The sequence below is a fragment of the Protopterus annectens genome, chromosome 4.part0 (genome assembly GCF_019279795.1).
Source record: "Protopterus annectens isolate FY-2018-M chromosome 4.part0, PAN1.0, whole genome shotgun sequence".
Taxonomy (NCBI): Eukaryota; Metazoa; Chordata; order Ceratodontiformes; family Protopteridae; genus Protopterus; species Protopterus annectens.
In genome coordinates this window covers 546,299,445-546,326,677 of record NC_056733.1, presented here as the reverse complement: position 1 = coordinate 546,326,677, position 27,233 = coordinate 546,299,445, and the positions used below count along the sequence as shown (strand labels likewise).

General features: G+C 39.2%; 1 protein-coding gene across 1 annotated transcript in view; it reads left to right on the top strand.

Annotated features, from left to right (window-relative positions):
* SEZ6L (seizure related 6 homolog like) overlaps positions 1–27,233 on the top strand; it is a 3,056,071-nt gene that overhangs the window by 2,280,136 nt on the left and 748,702 nt on the right. The window contains exon 7 of the mRNA XM_044068481.1: positions 24,152–24,318. Within this exon, the coding sequence (XP_043924416.1) occupies positions 24,152–24,318 (167 nt within the window). The remainder of the gene's footprint in view (positions 1–24,151; positions 24,319–27,233) is intronic.

Sequence of the window (27,233 nt, the reverse complement as noted above, 5' to 3'; positions counted from 1 at the left end):
TGGACAACATCAACATCTGTGCATTAACTGAAATCTGTCTTAAGGCTCCTGAGAGCACACCAGCACTACCAGACTACAACCCATACCACACATTTCAGCCACAGAACATGGACTGACAGACATGGAGGGGATGTATCCATATTCATCAGGGATACCTACACCTCCAGGTTAGTGGGGCAGCATGATACCTCTATGATCATCCATGTGCAGCTAACATCAGCCACAACTGCAATGTGGAATGTGGCCAGCTACAGATCACCCTCCATGACCCAGGACCTCCACTCCACCAACCTGGAGACAGTGGAGACCACAACAGTCCTAACACACACACACCCTGGCGTTGGTCGATGTCAACTACCATGCCATTAACTGGAAAACGTACTCTGGTACTCACTTCCAGGACCAACACTTCCTGGAATGTATCACCTCATATGCCCTGTATCAGGTGGTAACCTCCCTAACGTAGGGTGGAAACTACTAGATGTGGTCATCACCAACATGGGAAACAGGTGCACCACAGCGGAGGTTAACTGATCACTGGTTAGATCTGACCATGAACTATTCACTGTTTCCACACCCTAGAATCTCCCCCACCCACGGATACCACAGTGTATACCTTTCCTACAGCTATATTTACACTATTAGTGACAGGGGTGGGGGGTTTCACAGCCCCCACACTAAGAGGAAACACTTCTCAAGATACAGACAGATTTACAAATGCAGACTATAAGCACCTGCACGGCTGTATGGATGTGGGTCTGGTGGACCTCTGCAATAAACAGGCTATACTACAGAAGTAGGACAGTGTTCCAGACATAGAGCAAATCCCATGAAGGGCAGACATCCATGACCACTATTAGTATGATATGTAGGTCCCTCATGACATAATCCAAGGCTAACATCAGCAGGAGAATACGCAAGGGTTCGAAAGATAACCACAAAGCCTTCTTTGGCTATGTCAAGGATCTACGTGGTGAAACACAGATTTGCACTGTGCCGGTGAAATATAGCACAAAATATGCTGACCCTACTGATATCGCCAACATCCTTGTAGATACATTCGGCATACTTCACCCCCTAAAGAGCCCACTACATTACCTGAAAGGTACAATAGCCCAACCATCAGAGACACACAGGTGGAAATGGCCCTCTCTAACAGCAGAACACAGCATCAATGGAGGTAGATGTTGACCCAGACTGCATCTTGCAAACTCTACAAGAAAACCTGTCACCAGCTAATTAAGCATTCCTACCTCAGCCTCTCCACAGGCTACATGCCCATACAATGGCGCGTGGCAATGGTTATTCCACTCCATCAAGGTGAAATCACAACTGACCATGGTAATTACCACCCCATAAGCCTGACTAGCCTGATCTGCAATAGTATGGTTCGCATCCTCATGGCACTCATTGACAATAACACTGGTAACCTTTGAACACATGACCCAACCAGGTCAGTTTGGCTGAGTGCAGTTCATGCCTACTGAACCTGTTTGACATCTTACATACAGTCACCAAGACGTTAGATGAAGGGGGGTGGTTCTCACATACTACCTGGACCTCACCAAGGCTTTTGACACTATGCCCCACTCAGGTATTATCGATAAACACACCAGCCTGTACATTCACCCATACATCACAGGTTGGGTTGCCAACAGGCTTACACACAGAACCCACATGGTACGACTAGCGGTCTCCAGGTCCAACTCTTGAACAGTCACGATTGGTGTCCCACAGGATTCAGTCCTGGGAGCTCTACTGTTTGGCATATACATCTCAGATGTACAGACAAAAAGAGGTGGACTATGGCAGACCATGTTTGGCAGTGACTGCAAACTGGGAGCAATGATTGCTAGCCCATCTGACACAGACATCCCTCAAGGGGCCTCACAGAGAATGTCATGGGGTGCCAATGACACAGCCTCCAGCCAAGTGCCACTAACTGCATGGTCATTCCATTGTGGAATTGGCACCCACATATTAACACATGAGTGGCAGCCACTTTAATACAGATGAGGTAATGGGGTATCTGGGGACTAAGGTAGATAGTGATCTCCCCTTTGACAATCATATCTCCACAGTAGTTAGGACATCCTTCTATGTAGGCCATCTGATTACTAAAGGATTCCCATCTAGACATACTGGGGTTATAGTGCCCCTTTACTCATCACTCATCAGTCCTTTCATAGGGTATAATAACCCATGTGGGATGTACCTCAGAGGACACGTCCAACAGCTGGGGGGGTCCACGAATGTACCTCACTAAGGGGAATACTGGCCTCCAACATATGGCCTATGCAGCCAGACTGAATAAACTCCTGCTTTACTCAGTGGCATCTCGTTTACCCAGAGATGATCTCTGCTGGCCAACACAGCCATGTCAAACTCAGGCTTGATGGATATGCTCCACCTATGGGACTCCATGTCACAGTGAGCAACACACTGTAGTGAGCTGACCTTGCCACAACAATAACTGGAAGATGCTGGAGGGACAGCTTCCTGTCACAGACACTCCCCATACGTTGGAACAACATCCCTAACTACATTATACAGAACCCCTCACTAACACTCTGCAAGAGAAACCTTGAAGGATGGATGGGGAACAGTAGATGCACCCCAGGGATCCCGCCATTGGCTCTGCTCCACAGAGGGATGATTAATAAATCAATGGGGTGACAAAAGCTGACACATTTTGGCTGGCCTTATGAATGGCCTCTGGCAGTTGGCCAAGTACCTACCTATGAATCTATACATACAGTATCTGCATACGCTGATAGCTTAATTTACTGTTCAGATGTTGACTTACCTTGTGCCAATGGCTGTTGTGTGTGCAATAGTTAAGGGCTGCTTATGTTGGATGCACACAGTAGACTGCTTATACATAACAATTTACAGGTAGTCTTGTGTGTGTGCCATCCATTTTTACTGTGTGTGCAGGTGGAGAAAGGCGTCAGACCCTAGGTGCCTACACTGTCAGTGTGTGTGTGCTATACATTCCCTCTTTGCCAAGGATGGGCATACTGGGCATGCCTCCGTCTGCCTACTGGGGCTGGCTCAGTGTGTTTGTGGTCTGAGTACCTCTGTGCCTGTGGGGCCCTTGGCAATGGTGGTGGGCTGTGAGGGCCTTCACCATTCTGTCCCTGCTGCAGCTGTTTCTGCAGGACCATATTGTGCAGCATGGCACACACTATGAAGATGTGGGCACATGTGCCTGGAGAGTACTGCAAGGCTCCACCAGATATGTCCAAGCAATGTAACCATGATTTCAGCATCCCAAACACACGCTCTATGATGATTCTGGTTTGTGCGTGTGCCTCATTATGGCATTCCTGCATGGGTGTGTGTGCATTTCTAATGGGAGTCATCATCCATGGTTCCAGTGTATAGCCAGCATCCCCCACCAGGTGGTCATTTGGGATGTCTCCCCTGGCAAATATCCAATACAGCTGTGGGGCATGCCAGATGTGGGAGTCGTGATAGCTTCCAGGGCTGCCAGCACACAGATCGATGATAATGCCCTGGGCATTGCACATGACCTGGCAGTTGATGGAGGGGTATCCCTTGTGGTTTATGTAGTGCCTACCCTGCTCACGGGGTGGTGACTTGATGTGTATGTGCATGCAGTCTATTGCACCCAGTACCTCCGGGTATTTTGTCACACGGTGGAAGAGACGAATATTGCTGGCCAACTCCTCCTGCATTTGGGGAAGTATATGTGCTCACTGGCATGTGATAACATGGCATCCAGGAACTGGTATAGTACCCCGGATGCTGATGCCTGTGAGATACCCATGATATCCCCAGTTGGTCTTTAAAAGGTACCTGTAGCTAGTATTCTCAGGCTTACACATACCTTCATATCCACTGGGATGGGTTCTCCTCTGTTTGTTCTGGCTCTGAGGCATGGCTGGCACAGCTCCACAAGTTGCTGTAGGGTGTCCCTGTCCACCCTGTAACGCTCTATCTTCAGATCATGTAGCCCCTGGTAGGTTACCCTGGATCTGAACACTCTCCTCCTCCTCTGGTGCCTGTGGTGGTCATGTGCATCATCCTCCACACCACCTTCAGTCTCCAACACATGCTGGTGGATCAAAGCTATGGCAGCTCATCTTTATCTCAAGGGCTCACCTCGGTGTTATAACACTACGCTGTGAGGTGCATTCTTACACCAGCTGGGAATCTGAGATTCACTATTATTCTTCTCATTTGCATGGCATTGCCTACTAATTCCTTGCTACTGCACATAACACTGTCACTGCCCCTTAGCAACCCTTGCGCCATGAGTATGGTGTAGCATGCCTGCCATTGACTATTATGGGGAAATTGCGATATGTGTTTCATTGTGGTTTTATTCTATATTTTTATATATTCCTTGCGATCCCCTTTGCGCACCGCTGCCCTGCGCTTCCACGTCACAATAGTGCGACTATATATATTAAATGTTAATTTTATATTTTGTACATTTATTTTATGCCAATGGCTATATATTTAGCCATTGGCATATATTAACAATATAATGCATGTGTATGGTCGGCTGTCATGGCTCCGATTTTATGTTTGAAAAAATGTAAACCATTTTCTACGGTTTACATTTCTGCATGCTTACACTACGCCTGCACCACTTTCTGAATTGCTACATACCTTCATTTGCATGCTACACTGCTGCACATGGGGTAATTAGCATATAAGGCTCAGGAGTTGTGCGGGCGTAGCGTACGCAGGTAGTGCACATGGGAACAGCTCGTACCTAAATCGCTTGGCGGCCATCTTTGGTGTTAGAACGCTGATGCTACGCCTGCACCTGGCGCAAGCTTCATGAATCCCGGGGCATGTGTTTCCTGAAAGATAGGAAGAAGGAAACTTAACTGGCTACCATTACTTAATGAATTCAGTTCTCACTGATTTGCCAGAAAACCACAAATTTTAAAAGGAACAGACCAAAATGATGACCCAAATATTCCAGACCTTCTGTGAAAATCCGAACAGTTGAGAGCTATGGATTCAACTCCTTTAATAAGAAGTGGTATAGATACAGAATTCAGGCTCTTGTTCCCTGTACCCAAGGTACAGTGTTTGAGCATGAATAACATTAATCACCAGTTATAAATAACTGGGGCATTACACACACACACACCACCAACTACCCCTTACTTACACACACACCACTAACTACCACTTACTTACACACATACCACCAACTATTTCTTACACAAATACCACCAACTATCCCTTACTTACACACAACACCAAACTGTCCCTTATTTACACACACCAACACCAGCTACCCCTTACTTACACACACACACCAGCTACCCCTTACTTACACACACACACACACACACACACACACACACACACACACACACACACACACACACACATACACCACCAACTACCCCTTACTAACACAAACACATACACACACCACCACCAACTACCCCTTACTTACACACACCAACCACCCCTAGCTTACACACAAACACAACACCAACTGCCCCTTACACACACCACCAACTACCCCTTACTTGCACACACAACACCAAATTGTCCCTTATTTACACACATACACACACACACACACACACACACACACACACACACACACACACACACACACAACAACTACCCTTCAGACACACACAACTACCCCTTACTTACACACACACACACACACCACCATCTACCCCTTGATTACAAACACACAACACCAACTGCCCCTTATGTACACACGCACCACCAACTCCACCTTACTTACTCACACACACATACGCACACACACACACACAAACACACGCACACACACACACACACACACACATGCACACAAAACACCAACTGCCTCTTACTTATACACACAACACCAACTACCCCTTACTTACACACACACACACACACACACACACACACACACACACACACACACACACACACACACAGCACCAACTACCCCTTACTAACATGCACACACACACTCACATACACACACACAAACACACACACACACACACACACACACACACACACACACACCACCAACTACCCCTTACTTACACACAACACCATCTACCCCTTACTTACACACATACCACCAACACACACACACACACACACACACACACGGGTCTATATTATAACATTGACTGTTGAAAACAGTGAATACCCTTACCTCAACACAGTCTACTTGAAACACTAAATCGCGAACGGCCAGAACAGAGATTTTTTTCCCAGGGAAAAAATTGCTGGGCCAACAAAAAAAAAAAAAAAAACAACAAACAAAATAAAGTGGGGGGCTTCACCCCCCACACTGCCCAATGTGGGGGGTTTTACCCCACATCCCCCCTACTTAAATATACCAACTCCGAGATCGAACTACAGTGAAGGAAACGGCAAATTTACAACAATGGCCCAGTGATTTTTTTCCCTGGGAAAAAAATCACTTTTCTGGCCATTCAAGATTGAGTGTTTCGAGTAAACTGTGCCAAGGTAAAGGTGTTCACTGTTCTTAACAGTCAATGTTATAATATAGACCCCCCCCACACACACACACACACACACACCACTAACTACCCCTTACATACACACACACACAAACACACACACACACACACACACACACACACACACACACACACACACACACACACACACACACACACACACACACACTACCAACTATCCCTTACTTACACACACACACACACCACCACCACCACCACCACCACCAAATACCCCTTAGTTGCTTACTGAACAACACATTCCACTTACTCATTGGCAGCAATAAGAAGCTGTACTTCTTGGTGAAGAATGCAAGCAAAATTCCAATGCCGTTTTTAAAATTCGGCAGGCAAACAGGACGTCACATGCACAGGTGTGATGCAACCGGATGTTCTTAAAGAAGAACACCCAGCAGTTAAAAAACATTTTTTTTAATTAAACTATTGAAGTGACACCCAGGGAGGACAGCCTCTCTACCCCCCCCCCCCCCAGCTACACCACTGGTTGGACTGTAGCTTTGTGGAAAAGATAGACAAGGAAAAATGGTTGAAAAAAACAATGATAAAGCTAAGAAACTGAAAATGAGGCAACCCATGCATTGGTAAGTCATTTAGTAGCTGCCTCTATCTTTTATTAGTACAGTGAGCAGTCTTGGTATAAACTTTCTATTGCTCATCTAGAGATTCAAGTTGCGCTTGAATATGGACAGAAATTAGCTTTGTTCTACACGAATAGGGAGTCTGTTCCAGAGCAGTAGTATCCTCTGTGAGCTATACCTATCCCTTTAAACTGTTCTGTTGATGTATCAGAAGAGGTATAGATCCCTCAAATGAGTCTGTCTGATGCCATTTGACTTGCTGATCTGCAGTAAATCCATCCATATTGGGTCGGTGGATTCCTTATGTGCCAGACACAGGTCACCTCTTAGGAATTTGTAGGAGACCAAGTATAGTGACAGGGCTTTGAGTCATTTCATATAGAACATATTGTTTAGGCCTTGTATTCTTTTTGTATGGTATCCCTGTGGGTGTTCCAGTTGATGCATGTATCTGGATAGATACATGCCAAATGGTGCATTATACTCAATGCTTGGCCTAATGAGGAATGAGTAAAGGAGAACAATGACATATTTTCATCTAGAGACAATCCTTTTTAATTATAAGCTGAATATATAGAAGGACAATGGGCAGAAGTTGGTTGAAAGACAGGTCACTGTCCACATAAGTTCCCAAATACTGAAATCTTGGTTCGCTTTTAGGAGTGCATTATCAATGTTTAGATTTTCTGGGATTGATGACTTTCCAAAGATACAATAATGCATTTTTGTCATTTAGTTTCACTCCATGATTTTGGCAGCAGCATACCTCTCAACCATACCAAATTCTTCGGTAAATGCCAGTTTTGAGGGCAAAATATGGGGTGACACAAATTCTCGAGCGGCCCCTTTAATTTTCAGGGGTTTTTTTAGGACGAATGTTGCACATGCAATGACGTCAAAATTCAGCCGCTGAGCCGAGCTATTCGTTACTGCTTAATTTTTAACTTTACAACTCCGCACATCTTCTTGGGCAGTGCGTACTATATTGTGTGCATATGCGTGTGTGTGTGTGTGTGTGTGTGTGTGTGTGTGTGTGACAAGTGCTGCTTTGATTCATTGTGTGTGTGTGTGTGTGTGTGTGTGTGTGTGTGTGTGTGTGTGTGTGTGTGTGTGTGTGTGTGTGTGAAGTGCTGTACTGATTCATTGTGTGTGTCAAGTGTTGTATTGATTCATTGTGTGTGTGTTAAGTGCTGCATTGTATTTGTGAGTGTGTCAAGTGCTGCATTGATTCATTGTGTGTGTGTGTGTGTGTGTGTGTGTGTGTGTGTGTGTGTGTGTCAAGTGTTGCATTGATTCATTGTGTGTGTGCCAAGTGCTGCATTGATTCATTGTGTCTGTGTCAAGTGCTGCATTGATTCATTTTGTGCGTGTGTGTGTGTGTGTGTGTGTGTGTGTGTGTGTGTGTGTGTGTGTGTGTGTGTGTGTGTGTGTGTAAAATGCCCTAGTTAGGTATAACTGGTGGTTAGGGTTACCCAAACTCAAACCCTGTACCTTAAGTATAAGAAGTGCTGCACTGATTCATTGTGTGTGTGTGTGTGTGTGTGTGTGTGTGTGTGTGTGTGTGTGTGTGTGTGTGTGTGTGTGTGTAAAATGCTCTAGCTAGGTATAACTGATGGTTAGGGATACCCCGACAAAAACCCTGTACCTTAAGTATAAGAAGCAAGAGCCTAAAATTCTCTACCTGTCTGGAATTTTTAGCTCATACTTTTGGTCTTTTCCTGTTAAAATTTGTGGTTTTCTGGCAAACAGGTGAGAAATGAACTCAATAAATAAATCTAAATTCAGTTTTCCTGTCTTTCAGGAATGCATGGTAAAACACAAAAATAAAAAGAAAAGCCAAAAAACAGGAACCAGTACAACTGAAACCAAGCACAAAAACACTGCTAGCAGGCAAAAACTCCTTGAAGAACACAGGAAGAAACCCAGTTATTTTACCTTAACAACTTTATTTGCCACTATTCACCAATAGACATCTTCAGAAAGCATACTAAATACAAATGACATTCCCCATAATAAGTAATTCCACAACCAATAAAAACACAGTCAATTGAATCTAAAACACACAACATTAACCCTTAAATAGCCAATCTCCTATTAAGTAAAAAACACTTAATATTTATACTTTCATTTAATCGTGGTAAGCAATGTGCAGATAAAGCTATCTGCCATTCAACCTCTTTCATTTCTACACAGTTTATAAAATTTCCACCTCTTAAATAATTATACACAATATCCATGATAGTAAATGTAAATTTATTAAAACCTTCAAATTTCAATGAATGCTTATACAATGCGTTACTTACATCTGCAGATTTCATGGCGTATAAATGCTCTTATTCGTGTAGCAGGACTATGTGTAGTCATCAAATGTTACTGGAGTGGCAAAAAACGGTGAGAGCAAACAAACTCAAATAGCACCAAAAGATGTAAAGTCCAGTCAAAATAGCGTACAAAACACTTTAATACACGCTTTCATCTCACGACTTCATCAGAATACATTCAAAACTCATTTCATCCTATTTAAATATACCATCAATTAACAAACAATTAAATAACCAATTAAATAATCAATTACCAACCTTATTAAAAACTATTAATTAAAATCCACTAAAACAGTGCTTAACTACTAAATAAATGCAGTATGTTGTATTTCTTATTTATACCTAGTTTCCTATATTTCAAGAAACATTTTACATTTATTGTTTCATTCAAACCAGGATATTTATCTGAGTTTAACCTGACTTGCCATAGTGTTTCCCTCTGTTCTAAATAATTTTTGAAATCACCAGCCCTACTGTCAGTTTCACATATTTCAAGCACAGAAAATACAAATTTTTTAAAAAATGAACAACTAATTGAGTGTTTATATAAGGCATTTTTGTCATCTTTACATTTTATACTGTATAGATGTTCTTTGATGCGGGTACTTAAACTACGTGTGGTCATTCCCACATAAAAAGCCGGGCATGCTGTGCACATGCCTACATATACTAACCCGCATGAATTACAGTCCGCAAAACCTGGGACTTCAATAATTCTATCACTACTGGCTATAGAAATGCCAGAACCTACAGAAATAAACCGACAGATTTTGCAATTCTGACAACAAAACATGCCTTTTTTATTTATACTAACTTTCCTTGAATTAAAATTATTATATTCTAACATTTTTTTAATATTGTTAGAATTCCTGAATACAAAATGTGGTTTACTACCCAATATTTTCGAAATGTCGTGATTCCCTTGAATAATTCTCCAATTTTTTGTGAGAATTGATGCTATTTCCTTCATTTCGCCACTCATTTCAAAAGAACATATGACTTCCTTCTCTAAACTATTAATTCTACACTCTTTTATTATATTACGGTTGGTGGGTTCATTTAATATTGCTGGAAATAAAGACTCATGTTTGTCAAAGATTTCATTTCCATTACTTATTAAAACATTAATATCATAACCTCTGTCAATAAATAAAGAAGTTATGAAATGGAATTCTTCAATTAAGTTTTCACGTTTACTAGTCATACGACTTGCTCTTATATATTGACCTCTCGGTATATTTTTAATAGTATGTTCTGGATGATTACATTTGTAATGCAGGTATCCATTGGTGAAAGTCCGTTTTCTATATATTTTACTGTGGAATCTATTCTCATTAAGATCCCACCACAGACAAACGTCCAAAAAATTCACCATTAAACCTACATCACCTACAGTGAACTGTAAAAAATCTGAGCAATCATTAACCTGTGTTAAAAAATTTTTTACTACCGTCACATCTCCTTCTATTATGAAAAATAAATCATCAATAAATCTTTTATAAAACAAAATATTAAATTTTTCTTCTATTATGGATAATATATCCATCTCCCACCATGCCATGACTATATTGGCAAATGAAGGGGCAGCAGATGACCCCATGGCAATGCCCTTTCTTTGCCTGTAATATTGTTTACCAAACATGAAATAATTATTTTCTAATATGATTTCTAGAAAGCTACAAATGGTCGAAATTACACCATTAGAAAATAAATTTCTTTTACTTAAATAACTACGTACAGCTTCAATTCCCTTATAATGTGGAATACACGTGTACAATGATGTGACATCCAAAGTAAAAATAATGTGTTTTTTGGGGTCAAAGCTCTTATTTCTAGCAAAATTATTTACTTTTTCTAAAAAATACCATGAGTCTTTGACATAGGATAAGGTTTCATGTAATATGGATCCTAAAACAGCATCTATAATTAAGGAAATGCCTTCAGTACTTGAATGGGGACTTGACACCACAGGTCTAAAAGGGGGATTTTTGGAATCTTTATGAATTTTCGGGATTCCAAAAATCACCCCTATTTTTGGATATTGTACAGAACAAAAGTTGTATAATTCTATACTAATATATCCAGACATAAGAGCCTCATACAAGTGTGATTCAATAAGTCTGAATCTTTTATAAATATCAAATAAATTTACTTTCTCATATTCTTCTTGATTATCCAAAATTTCCAACATACTATCATGGTATGCTTGTTGTTCCATGATCACTATATTGGACCCTTTATCACTTTTCATAAACCTTAAAGTATTTCTTAAAGTTTTTAGATGTTATAAAGCAATTCTTTCTTCTTTATTTAAGTTATCATTATTTTTCTTTTTATCTTTCAACACTTTTTTAATATCCTCAATACATACTTGTTCGAACACTTCCATAGTATGCTGTAATCTAGGTGCAAAGCTTGATGGTTTAATTAATGCTTTTTCTGATTGGGGGACATCATGCATTAAATATGCTAAATTTAAATTTCTAACAAATTTCTTAACATCTATGACTGTTTTACTGTAATTTGCCTTATAATATGGAACAAAATTAAAGCCATACTTTAATAAATTTAATTCTTCACCAGAAAATACATGTTCTGTTAAGTTAATAACATTAAAACAATCAATATCAGTCATCATGCCTCGTCCCCCGACGAATTCGACCCCAAAAAAGTACGACTACGTGTTAGAACTGTTGACTTGTTCCCTTGATTTCTTTTAGTCATTAAAGCTTCATTAACTGTTTTTGGTTTAACACATGGTCCTTGTTGCCCTATGGCTGGTGAAAGCCCACCTGTACCTACTCTTTGTGGTTTACTAACACATTCAATATTACTATTGCTTGAATTATTTTCATTAGAAAAGTTGACCTTTGCTGTATTTTCAATAATGTTAACATTCCTTCCATTATTACTGTTATCTATGTTTTGAATGTTTCCATTATTTTCCAAATTAGCAGCACCTGCCACCTCACTGAAAGAGCGCTGACCAACCTTGCCATTTCTAACTATATTATTGCCACTTCGATTCTCAGAGAAATTATTCCCTCTAATATTGGGTGCAAAATTATTATAAGCAGTCTTATTTTTATATACATTCATATCACGTAATAGTTTAGAATGTTTTCGATTAAACACTTCTGTAGCATGTGTATTCACTTCACGTGACAAGGCGTTAAACAATAATTCAAAATTTTCCACAGTTAACTTGCTTTTTATATTACTTTCAATACTATTAATCTCAGTTCTTAATAATTCCATTTTTTGCTTATTATTGTCACTTAATAGCTTCAAAAAATTCAGTCCAGCTTCGTTGAAAAATGTCACTAAAGTCTCAAACATTGGATTCCCCAAACTAACCCCATTAGGGCATTTAAAGAACCGTAACCCTTTCGGAACTATGCCAAGCTCCATACATTTCAAAAAGTAACAGTTTTCAAGTTGCAGCGATTTATACCTTTTCAATAATCTCAACAGTTGTTCCCGTTGTGCTGATATCGATCCGACACTGTTAATACTTGTTGTATGTCTGAAATTCTGAAACGGATTGTCATTTCCATGCAATAACTGCTCACAGCATATTTCTGCTGTGCCGCGGACGGGAAATTGCAGACCTTTCCTTCTTGCTCCTCGTCCGTTACTTTCTGGTGTAGGACTTCCCAGGTCAACCACCGTGTCATCTTCGTGGAATGATGTCATAGGACTCGACGTCCGCCCAACGTTAGCTTGTCCATTTGATTTAGTGATAAGAATTTTCAACGATGCCTGAATATCCATCAATGTAGTTAAAAAAATTGTATTAATGTTTTCACCCATAGCCGATGGCGTCGGGTGTATAGACATATTTAAAAGAGACTCCTCAACTGCTTCCGCCATGCCACACCACGAAAGTAGACAAATAAATTCACAAACAAACACCACCAAATAAATCAAATGTTACTGGAGTGGCAAAAATTGGAGAATTATTCAAGGGAATCACGACATTTCGAAAATATTGGGTAGTAAACCACATTTTGTATTCAGGAATTCTAACAATATTAAAAAAATGTTAGAATATCATAATTTTAATTCAAGGAAAGTTAGTATAAATAAAAAAGGCATGTTTTGTTGTCAGAATTGCAAAATCTGTCGGTTTATTTCTGTAGGTTCTGGCATTTCTATAGCCAGTAGTGATAGAATTATTGAAGTCCCAGGTTTTGCGGACTGTAATTCATGCGGGTTAGTATATGTAGGCATGTGCACAGCATGCCCGGCTTTTTATGTGGGAATGACCACACGTAGTTTAAGTACCCGCATCAAAGAACATCTATACAGTATAAAATGTAAAGATGACAAAAATGCCTTATATAAACACTCAATTAGTTGTTCATTTTTTAAAAAATTTGTATTTTCTGTGCTTGAAATATGTGAAACTGACAGTAGGGCTGGTGATTTCAAAAATTATTTAGAACAGAGGGAAACACTATGGCAAGTCAGGTTAAACTCAGATAAATATCCTGGTTTGAATGAAACAATAAATGTAAAATGTTTCTTGAAATATAGGAAACTAGGTATAAATAAGAAATACAACATACTGCATTTATTTAGTAGTTAAGCACTGTTTTAGTGGATTTTTATTTAATAGTTTTTAATAAGGTTGGTAATTGATTATTTAATTGGTTATTTAATTGTTTGTTAATTGATGGTATATTTAAATAGGATGAAATGAGTTTTGAATGTATTCTGATGAAGTCGTGAGATGAAAGCGTGTATTAAAGTGTTTTGTACGCTATTTTGACTGGACTTTACATCTTTTGGTGCTATTTGAGTTTGTTTGCTCTCATCGTTTTTTGCCACTCCAGTAACATTTGATTTATTTGGTGGTGTTCGTTTGTGAAACTATGTGTAGTCATGCCTACATAAAACACAGGGCAGACAGTACATAAAGCAACGTATATCATACCTGTAGTTGTGCAGTTAAATCTACCCAGAACCTTAAAAGTCTTATTTAAATGTTGCAATGTTGCAAAGAAATATATGCACCCTCATGTATAAACCTGCACATATTACAGTTATAACATTTATACATTCCATTGGCCTTGTCTGTATGTAAAGGATATATTTTAGTATCTACATGTTCTAAAAGCTTTTTAATATTACCATTTCTTTTTAAAAAAATTTTGGTTCTGTACCTAAACCTTTTACCAAGTCTTCATGGCCCGAAATTATTCTCCAATTATTTTTAACTTTATTCTTTATATTATTACTATCTACACTTACATCTAAGCAACAACATGGTGTGCTATTTATATAATTTCTATCCAAATCTTTAGAACTAGATGCAATTTTGTTCTTACTAATAAAACCATTCTTAAGTATAGGTGGAAACTTACTCTCCCTTTTTGAAATTACTTCAACAGCAACATCTGTCAAAATACTTTTTGGGTAGCCTCTTTCTAAAAAAAAGTTTTTTAATAAAATCATCTTCTAGAAATAAAATCCCTATCATCACTAACCATATGTGATGCCCTAATAAACTATCCGCATGGAATGTTTCTTTTCATAAAAAATGGATTGGCACTTTTAAAATATACGTAAATATTTGAAAATGTATCTTTTTTATGTATTTTACTAATAGATGTCTTATTAATAGACTCCCAAACTAAATTTATGTCCAGAAAATGAACATTGTTACCATACTTGCAAATCTCAAATTTCAAAAAAGTGGTACTTACATTTAACTGTTCAACAAAACTATTTAAATCAAAACCATCACCTAAAACTATAAAAAATAAATCATCTACAAACTGATGATAAAAGACTACATGTTCAGATGTACATATCTGATCAGATCTGAGACTGCTGTCCTCCACGACCATCAGTAGCTCTGGATAAGGATATGACAGAAACCTGATAAATGTGGTGTGCTTTTTGTGTGTGTGTGTGTGTGTGTGTGTGTGTGTGTGTGTGTGTGTGTGTGTGTGTGTGTGTGTGTGTGTGGAGATTTCTAGATATAGCTATTGATGCACATATACAGAAGTATAGGTAGTGTGTGTGTGTGTGTGTGTGTGTGTGTGTGTGTGTGTGTGTGTGTGTGTGTGTGTGTGTGTGTGTGTGTGTGTGTGTGTGTGTGTGTGTGTGTGTGTGTGTGTGTGTGTGTGTGTGTGTGTGTGTGTGTGTGTGTGTGTGTAGAAACTGCTAGATATAGATTTAGATGCAAATGCACATATTATGGGTAGTGTGCGTGTGTGTATGTGTGTGTGTGTGTGTGTGTGTGTGTGTGTGTGTGTGTGTGTGTGTGTGTGTGTGTGTGTGTGTGTGTGTGTGTAGGTATGTTTGTGTGTTTTGTTTTGTACGCCAGCTTGTGCTGAATCATATCTTAAGGTGGCTACACTGCTACCATACCTTTCAACCTTTTAGAGCAAGAAATTTCGACAGAGACAAAAAATAATGCAGGGACAAAGGCCCCAAAATAGGGACGTATTTTATATATTGCTCTTACAAACTTAGATTTCCTAGATTAACAGGTGTTGTGTAAGCACACATTTTCTGAAAGATATGAATTCTGAAACTCAAACGTCAGTCATTATTTAATGGCTTCATTCCTCAGTATTTGCCAGAAAACCATATATTTTGTATAAAACAGACTAAAAATATGAGGCAAAAATCTGGACCTTTGAGAGGTATAGTTTCTACTACTAATCGGGTCATAATGTTGTCATAGCAGCACAGATGCCTCTCCTGCAGCTGCACATCTGTAATTGCAATATAATGCATTTTCTTTAGTCTTGTTTTCACAATGTAATGCAGTTGCAATAGTTATTTTTTGTCCATGGAATGGATGTCTCTGAACTGTGTTATCTCTGTCGCTCATCCCATGTAGCTCATTTGTTTATGTACTGTGCATCAGCTGCCTGCTTGGTACACTGTAATATATCACTTTTATACCCAAACTGCAGAAATGGGAGTTGGCTTTTGCTCTGTATTTATTTGTAAATTGACATGACACACAGTGCGGGTCATGTCTCTGAATCTCAGTTTGAGAATTAAATAAAACTAACATTAAACTTCTTGAAACCTAACAGAAGGAAAAAAAGATAAGCATCACCACATTTCTAAATCTTTAGTGAAAGAAACCATGGAAACCATCAGCTATTTTTGTTGCTAATCACTGTTGCAGAGATAGTATGCCAGTGTTTTGCAAGAGTGGGATAAGTTTAGCTTGGGACTTAATTTATGACTGGATAGCCATAGGTGAAAGAGCTAGGAGTGCAACTGACAGCATAATGTACTAGAAAGGTGGTGACAGATGGGTATACTTATACTACCTGGTGTGTAGGGGTGTGTGTGTGTGTGTGTGTGTGTGTGTGTGTGTGTGTGTGTGTGTGTGTGTGTGTGTGTGTGTGTCTATATGTGTGTTTGCTTTATATATACATGTGGCAGGCAGCAATTGACTGCATACAAAATCTTAAGACTGGCAGCGATAATGTGATGATTTGCTCATACCTATAGAAAACATCTAAAAGTGGCACCTCACAGCCAAGGCCCATGGCAGGCGCACACCTTAGTCTAGTCTGTGATGTACTCTGTAGAACACATACAGACAAAAGTTGGCATACATTAGAGGAAAAAGATAGGTACAGCTGTATATTTGATTGAAACAGAATCCACAACACTGAAACATGAACTAATACAAGAATCGCTAAAGCCACAGCTCGTAAAAACACTCTATGGCAGTATTTTTTGTTTTTTGCTTTTAATTTTTTTTGATCTTCCACATCTCACCTGCAGCCATGAAGTCTCCATTTCTTGCAGGTTCATTTGTCTTTTCCTCAGCATCTTGTAACCTCATTAAAATGAGAGGCTTTTGAATTCACCAAACCTCCGCTATCTGTTGGTTGCAAAATGCAGTTTGATAGCCTCTGTGCTGACCTAGATGAGAGTGCATTTTGCTCCACACCAGCAATGTACAGCTGCAGTGCTGTGTAGTCTTGGCAGATGTATAACCCCACACCCAAATGCTATGTGGTACAGCTTCACCTCTAGGCCTTTCTCAGACGGTGCTCCTATAGTCTAACTCTCACCTTGTGCTTCATTAGTTGACATTATCTCATTCCCAGCCACTCCAATCTAGCTTGCACAGCACCCATGCTGTCAGCCAAACCTAGATCATATGGGTTTTGTCAGGGCCAAAATTACTATATCATGGACCCAAAAACAGAATGAAAGATGTAATGGGACAGGAGGACAATAATGGCCTAAGGTTTAACCAGACAAAAACAAATGCAATAAGAGTGTGAATTACAAAAAGCATCCCAAGCATACTGCAAACCATGTCTTCATCATGTCCTCCTCCCTGCGTCTCCAAAGAGCAAGTCATTAATGCTCTCTCCAAGCTAAGAACACAGCCGCCATATGACCAGATGGCATTCCAGGCTGCGTTCTTAATGTTCTAAAACAAGAGCTAGCTACTCCATTAGGCACTCTATTCAACCACAGCCTGAGTACTGGCTTTGTCCACACTGAATGGAAAACAGCAACTGTTACCTCCCTCCACAAGGAAAGCTCAGCAACAGAACCAGGTAACTACAGACCCATAAGTTTAACCAGCCTCATCTGTAAGGTAATGGAACGACTCATCATTGACCTCATAAATAAGAATATAGGTAACCTCCAAACCCTGGATCTATCTCAGTTCAATTTTGTCAAGGGCAGGGCATGCCTGCAAAACCTGGTGGACTTCTTCAAGAATGTGACCAGAGCCATAGACGAGGGCAAAGTCATGCACACAGCCTATCTTGACTTGGCCAAGACCTTTGACAGTATCCCACATTCTGGCATCATTGACAAACTAACCCAGTTGAATATCAACCCCTATGTTGTCAGATGAATTGCAAACTGGCTCACAGATCAACAGCATTCAGTCAATATGGGAAACTTTACCTCTATCAGCAGATCTGTCACCAGTGGGGTCCCACAAGTGCCAGTGCTGGGCCCCTTCTTGTTTGGAATATACTTCTCAGAAGTCTAGGCCAAAACAGAGGGGCTGTGGCTAACCAAGTCTGCAGATGACTGCAAATTACACAGACCAATGACTGGTGCGAAAGCCTTGGTCTTAAACTAAATGCTAAAAAAAATCATCATTTCCTTCAGTGAAAACAATGCCTCTGCTGGTTATAAAATAAACAATAATACCCTAAGGATCAATTCAGTAGTGAGAGACCTGGGAACACAGTTGACTGTAACCTCAACTTTGACCACCATGTGTTTACTGTGGTGAGGAAGGCTCACCTGATTAGCAAAGGCATTGCCTCAAAAGCAAACAAGGTTATAACTCCCCTCTATGCATCCCTCATCAGGCCTGTTATTAATGTTACCTTTGGTATGTACCATACCAGACACCTGCAGCAACTTGAGAGACCTCAAAGATTTCTAACTAAGAAAACTCAGGGTCTCCAGCACATGTCTTATACTGACAGATTGAAGTCACTGTCACTGTACTCAGTAGTGTATAGACTACTTAGAGGCAACTTACCATATGTCTGATTTACAGGTCTATCTCTGACCCAAATCTAATGGAAATGCTGCACATCCATAAGTCAAATGGGACTAGAGTCACCCATTCCAGGGACCTCAATCTAGCCTGCGACATAAACAGGACCTGCTAGATAGACACATACTTCCCTCAGAAGTTGCCACTCCTCTGGAATAGGCTTCCAATCCATATCAACCATAGTACTTCCATGACCCTGTTTAACTGCAACCTGGATGACTGGATGGGAAACTGTAAATTTCTGCCAGGGATTGCCCTAGCTTCTCTCCTGGATATGGGTAGTCCTTGCTAGAAAAACCTTGGACATAGATGACATGTCTAATATAGTATTATATTGGGATTTAACAGCTAGGCTTGTAAAGACCCTCAGGTCAATATCATAGAAACATCCTATGAACTTCTGTCAGAAGCATATATCATTCACACATATATTATATAGGTTCACAGGTGCTTATTAGGCTATTGATCTTTGAGGATCTGAAGAAGCCTATCTTTGCATTCCCTTGGTAGTTTTTAACTGTTATATTTTGTGTATAGGTAATCCAAATTACATTTGAATAGAATAACAGAAGTACTCTGCTTTATGTTGAGTGGAAGATAAGTCAATAGAAATGGCTTTCTCTGTGAAACATAAGTAAGTCACCAACATGTCCTGTTTAAGCTGCAAAAGAGATTGAGATCCCTTGATCAGCTGTTTATGCTACCTACTACTGAACCTGTAAACGTGCAAAAGGTGTGACAAGACAGGGTCTATTGAGCATTAGTAGAGTGCATAATATCAAGACGAGGAACATAGCTTTCAGGTGGCATGCATAATTCTTATGATTTAGGTACTTGATTTTTTTAATAAGAAAGCATTGTGGTCATTTGAGCTGTGACAAGTATTTGCATAGGTACATACTGAAAGTGGGATTAGATCAATCATCAGCTTAATGAGAGACAAGTACAAGGGAATTTTGACATCCCTGGGGATGGAAGCCGTACCTTAAGATTAGAAGCATAGCTAGGATGAAGTGAAGTGGGCAGCTTTCCTGGGTGCAAAATGGTAGGGGGCATGATCAATAGATCCTAATCTTTTTTAGTGCAATGCTGTCACTCAGAAATGGTGGTACTGCATTTGCTGTTAGAACTGAAGCCCTTAAGCACATTGTGTATGGCATAAACTGTAGTAGCTGCTTGTTACAAATGCAGGAAGAAGTTTGCAATAGTTAAAAAGTACAGATTTTTATCATGGAAATGTATGATTCTGCATATTCCCCCGAAAGAGATCCCTAAATCACAAATTATTACATATATTAATATTTTTCTATTAATGAAGCTTTATATAGCTTCAAATTGGTTAGACCCATCTAAAACTTCATGGCAGAACTTTAGAGTTCTAGCAACAAAACATATATTGGCTCATAAATTACTGTTAAACCCACAAAATAAAAATGTTAATAATCCAAAAATTTGGGAACAGATTTTTAATATTATACTAGCATAGTATTTTCAACTTGGAAATATTAATAATTATTTATGTGTGGAGAGAATTTAGTAATCAACTGTCTATTACTTGCATTTACTCTTATGCTTTTTTTATATTTAAATGTATTACATGGAAGCATTCTTGTAAATATTGTATATAGAGTGTGGTTATTAGTGATATTAGTTAATGTTTGATTTGTGAATATATGTTATTTTTGTTCTTACTTGTGTTTGAAAATAATATAACAATAAAGATTTATTATGGAAAAAAAAAGTACAGATTTTTTTTTTTTTTGCTCCTCAAGAGTGAGGATCATAGATGTGAAAGAAATAAATCTGGTTTGCTTCTTAAATGAGGAAAGGACAACCAGATTGGGGACAACTGACTTTTTTTGTGCCTTATCTTAAAGATGTTGAATGAATCTGAGCAACAAAATAGCTAGCTTTTATCTGTGCTTTAGATGTAAGCTATGCTATGAAAAGGTCTTCCTTACAATAAGTGGATGCATAGTGATCAAAGGACAGTTTGTTGTTGACATCAGGTTTTAGATCCCTGACTATGGCATCAACTTTCATAGGTGTGTTGTCAGTTGCTAGTTACCAAGGAAGTCATGCTTGCTGAAAGACACTGTTACACATTTTTTGGCATTTAGTTTTAGTTCATGGTTTTGAACCAGGTGTTTCTTTGGGAAATGGCATCTTGGAGAATTTTGGTGTCCTCTGGGGAGTTTATGATGGCAACAAGCAAACCTGGTTAGCCATAAACCCTTAACATTTGCTTTGACCTCTGAGAAGTAAGTGCCAAAGAGGAGTGGCTTAAAGACTGAACTCTAGCATACACTGCTAATGACAGGTCTTTTGGAGTAGGTAGAGACCCCCACCCTCATTTCCTGGGTTCTATTTGTGATTCAGTATGCTATCCAACAAGTTACACAGGGATTTATATTTAATTGGAAGAGTTTATTTCTGACGGCCGAATGTGAGATGTTGAATACCCTTGCATTGTTTAGATATGTGATATGTACTGATTTACCCTTAGCTATTACTTCAGTAAGCTTGTCAAAAATGTTGACAAGGTTTAGTAGGCAGGATCTGCCCTTAATGAATCTGAACTGGGTCGAGTTAAGAGTATGTAGGTTGCCTATGTCCTTATTTATTAATTCCATAATGATTTTTTCCATAGTCTTACATATGAGGCTGATCAGACTAATGGGTTTATAATTACCTGGGTCTGTTAATGCCCCAGCTTTCCATAAGCGGATGACTGTTGCTGTCATCCATTCATCCTGTATGAAGCTTGTTTGGAGGCTGATATACAATAGCTTCTGCTAAGGGTCTGACAAGTCCTGTTTCAGGCTGGTCATCAGGCAATCTGGTATGTTATCCAGCCCCATGAAATGAGTGTTTTTGGCCTTAGATAGTACGTTGAAGACTTGTTCTTAGGAGATTTGAGGGGCAGTATAGATGCAGCTATGTGATCTGGGAATATCCAGGGTGGGGTGGGGTTTGAGCTAAATTTTCTGCTAGTAGACATACAGTGGACATATTTATAGATGGACAGTACAGTTCAACAAACAGCAATTTCTAAAATACAACACATTTTAACAAAAATGTACCTGTTGACTCAAATGATATATGTTGCTGATTTCCAAGACCCAGTTTCCTTAGAGTAGGTACGTACTGAATGAACTTACAAAATGCAGACGTGCTGTACCTTCTTCCAAACAGTTTAAAGTACTAAGGACTGTTTTACTGGAAAATAATTATTTACCATGAATTTGTTCAGCAATCCTTCATGTGTTGAGCAACTGTTTAAGCAGTTTTCTAGTCTGCGTATGTGTATATTTATCTACAGAAATATACAGGTCTTTGGCATTAAAATGATAGAGACACAGTGCATCAAATCTCAATCCATTAAATAAACACACTCCCCTGTATGTACAACTTTAAACATACTTTATGTACCATAAGTATATATATATATATATATACTTGGATTCACTTTAGAAGCTCAAAGTACAGAAATATCGAAATTCAGTATTTTGAGCCCATAAAGTGAAATCCTGAGAAGAGCGAAAGCTCAGGAGCATGGAATTCAAAACCTCGAATATCGGAGGTTTTGAATTTCGTGCTTCTGAGGTTTCGCTGTGGTTATGCATTCAGGTAAGTGTGCGTTTAGGGTTTTGGGTAGGGGATGTGGTATGTGTCAGTGTGTTTTGTTGCTGTGATGTGTGTGTGCGAAGAGAAAGTAGCTTGTGTGGTGGTGCTTTGTGTGTGTTTGTATGTAGTGCGACCTTGGAGTGAGAATATTTAAGTAGGGGGGTGTGGGAGGTGCAGGGTGGCTTGCCCCCCTGCTTTTATGTAGTAGAGAGCTTGTGTTTGTGTGTGGGGAGGAAGGTGTGTGTGTGTGTGTGTGTGTGTGTGTGTGTGTGTGTGTGTGTGTGTGTGTGTGTGTGTGTGTGTGTGTGTGTGTGTGTGTGTGTGTGTGTGTGTGTGTGTGTGTGTGTGTGTGAGTGTGTGTGTGTGTGCGTGTGTGTAGTAGAAGCGCAAAATTCAAAATCTCCAGTGTGCGAGATTTTGAATTTCGCGGTTCTGAGTTTTTGTGGTTTTAAATTTTCGACTTTATAGCTTTGAAATACTGAATTTCGACATTTCAGTATTTCGAGGATATAAAGTGAATCCATATACATATATAGACATATATATATATATATATATATATATATATATATATATATATATATATATACATATATATATATATATATATATATATATATATATATATGCACACACACACACACACACACACGCACACATATAAATACACCCAGACAGAGAAAAGTGAACACACACAGAAATCATCAAATTAGATAGAAAGATATAAAGCTATAGATATATAAACACACATTAGATACACATACACATAGCCTCATTTAAAGAAACTAATGATAACAAAATAATCTTGAATAGCAGGTTGCACTTATATTACATTTTCAAAACTATATATCAAAAGAACAATGATGCAATGGCTGCAGTTATCATACTTAAAACACTGAACGAAATGTAAAATACATGTGCTTGTAACAATTCTATTAAATACACACAGTGTAATTCATTTGACTCATATAAAATGCAAAAATGGATTCTGTTCATTAAGAAAATATTGCCTTGTTTAATATAAATCTTACTAGTCATAAATTCAGATAAGACATTAAGTTAGCTCTGTTAAGTAAAGCATATTGCATGTCACTTTTTTAATGGTCCGTACATGACAAATAATGAAGGTATGCTGCAGCAGTAATAACTGAGGGTAGAGAGAAAGTGTCTGTGTGGGTGGGTGCTTATACACTTCATTCTCTGTTACCTTACTATTCTTCTTCACTAATTTTACCTCCTACTTATTTTGGCAGAAAATCTACAAGTATAACTTTTGTATCATCTTACAAGAAATTATATTTATAGTTTAAATGAAAGGGCGGTATGCACTGCTGTCTGTCTAAGTGTTCGGAGAGGTGTGGTTATAAGACTGAAAAATGAAATCACAGATTACACCAGGCCTCTTAGTTCAGTAGATACTGTCCTGATTTTTTAACTATGTTTTATGATTCTTATAATAATTATTTTCAACAAAGCAGATAACATGTAAAACATTATGATCATTTTCTGATTTCATATGGCTATATATGAAATAAAAGCCACCATAAAACTGATGTGCTTTTTATTCTTTTCCATTCTCAGAGTAAAAGTTTACAGTGGAAAGACGAACAGGTCAACTGTACTGTTTGATTCATTGAAAACTGACAATGTGCCTTTTGAAGGTGTGATAAGTGACGGGCCTGCACTTCGCATTGAGTTCACCTCAGACAAGACAAGAACCGCTGGAGGATTTAATATTCGGTTTGAAGGTAAAGTGACCTTGACTTTTTCATATCAGCCAACTCCCAGACATAAATAGCAGAGCATAGCTGCACATTTACTTCAAGTTTCAACTTCCTTCCACAGAAAAAAGACCACTGATCAGCTGAATTCCAGACATATATGTACAAAAGAGGACAAAGTGCATGCAAAAGGGCACAAGGGTCAGCAGTGCCCAACCTTAAAGTTTAGTGCAATTAATTATTAAAGTATTCTTCAGGAGACAGCATGGAGAAATAAGCATATGTTTTAATCCATGAGTGGCAGGAGAGAATTACTTTTGAGGCAGTTTTTATTATTTTATCTATTTATAAAAAAAGAATGCTTCTAAACAGTGCATCAATCTCCTTTAAATTAAATATTATATAACCCTATCAGGATGTGCCCTGAATTCTCACAGGGAATATTAAAATACATGAGGTTATGAAGCCTGAAGCAGATACAGGTATGGGCTCTATATCAGCAGATAAACTGGTATTTATTATTCCACCTTTTGTACACCAAGACTGAATCACAGTGCATAGAAAATAGTCATATTAATGTAGATCCAAGCTGTCCATTTTGATAACAAGAGCATAGGTTCATAGGTTGGTACTAGGCTATCAGCCCTAGGGCCTATACAAGCCTAGCCATAACAATTCCCTGGCTATTTCTTCCCACACTATTTACTTCCCTGGACCCCTGTGTAGCAGGGCGAGTGACGTGATCCCCGGGATGAATTTCCTTTCTCCCATCCAATCGTCAAGGTTCCTTTTGAAGAGGACCAAAGAGGCACTCTGCTTGACATGTATGGGCAATCTATTCCAGAGTCTGGGGAGTCTTTGGGTCAGGAACCTATCCCTCCAGCATGTTTTGTTTATTGTGATGACAAGGTTTAGCTGCCTGGAGCATGTGGCTCTGAGGGATTGGGATTTCTTTAAGTGTAGCATGTCCAACAGCTCTGGGTTTGACATGGCCTTGCATGTTAAGCAAAGATCGCCTCTGAGTAGATGATATGCGACAGAGTATAGTTGGAGTTTTTTAAGGCGGTCAGCGTAGGGCATCTGCTTTAGGCCTGTGATTCTTTTAGTGAGGTATTTCTGTGGCCTTTCCAGTTGTTGCAGATGTCTTGAGAGGTACATACCAAACGGGGCATTGTATTCTATAATGGGTCTAATGAGGGATGAGTACAGTGGGACAATGACCTCCTTTTTTCTGGGTGCAAAGCCCTTAGTGATGAGGTGTGCCACATAGAAGGATTTCCTATAGCTACAGCTATAGTCTTTAGAGGGTCCTCTAAACCAGAGCTGGGGACAGAGTATGTTAGCTGTCTTAATTAGCTATTATCCTTACTATGAATTGTCAAAGCAGAAGGACAAGAAGGGAAGGCAAAGGTCAAATTCTATAACAATAAAAACATGTATCGGAATTTCAAGAAGTACTTGATTTTTAGTCAGACTGATGTTTTGAATGATGTGGGACCAAGGGATGTTGACACTAATCAATGAAATACGCCAGCTAAGAAGACAGGCATGAAGAGATACAACTTATTCAGTGGTCAGTATCAAAAATCATCTTGTCAAATGACTTGTGGATGGTAACTATCAAAACCAACTTTACTGGCAACATTCCAGGCTAATATAATTATTCCAGAGTTCAGTGCAGCCCAGAGTTAGGCATATTAGCAAATTAAATGCCCCCCCCCCCCCACAGCTCATTTGGGTATTTTATTGAACATAGGAAGTTCTTACATCTTTCATCTAATCCAGTGTATTAAGTAATGTCTTCCAATATACAAAGAAAGAGTCAGTCAAATCTCCAGAATATTCTGGAAGTGGGTTTGGGAAAATTGGGGTAATGATAAGGAATGTTAAGAAATAGGAGTTTTCCCAGATAAATTCTGGTGTATTTACATAATACAATCTAGTAAAGAGAAAATATGCCAGAACATGTTAAAGTTGCTTTATTTGCAAAGTAGGTTTAAACAAATATGAATAAGATTAGCAAACATCTTTCATATAGTAAGCTTCTTTGGATTATGTAAAGAAAGTCCACCAAACAGATATTTAAATATAACCTTATTATATTTGTTTAAACCTCACCATCATCATCAAACTCCCTTTTTCCATTTTCTCCTTGGGGGTCAGGGTATCACTTCAGCTGTCACTACCTCTGTCAGTTCAGTGCCATTCTTCTACCTTCTTCGACAATCATACCTGAATACAGGTCTCACTAATGCAGTCCAGCCATCTCTTTGCGGGATGCCATTTCCTCTTGACTCTTTCCACTCTTTCACAAATTTTCATCAATTTGTCTTCAGATCTCCTGCACATGTGCCAGAAGCACTGTAATATGTTCTCTTTGATCATCTCTGTAATTGATGCTACTTTGGCTTCTGCCTGATGTCCTTATTTCTTCGACTGTTCCAAAGTGTGCATCCTACCACCTGTCTTAGGTACTTTATCTCCATCACCTTTAGCTTCCACAGCTGCTCTGCCTTCACCATCCAGGTTTCCTTAACATACAAAACTACTGGTTGCACCACTGTTTTGTACACCTTACATTTCACTTTCTTGGCATTCTTCCCCTATTGATTCCTGACACTTTGTGCTAGTTGAATGCAGCCCTTCTGAATCTAGGTTTGACTTCCTCATTCAGAATTCCCTTCTCTGCAACCACCCCTTCCAGATACTTGAAGTTGTTAACCCGTTCTACTATTTTCTTTTCTATCTCAAGTGTTAGCTTCTTCTAATTCCCTCTTTTGCTGCTATGGCAACTGCCTTGCCTGTACTCAGTTTTGTTTGCTGTGCCTTCAGTTTACTAGTCTAACCCTCTATCATTTGCTGCAGTTCCTAATCAGAGTCTGTCTGTCTGTAATGCCACATCCTCTGCATATACAGCAGCTTTGTTGATATGTCTCCCCAAC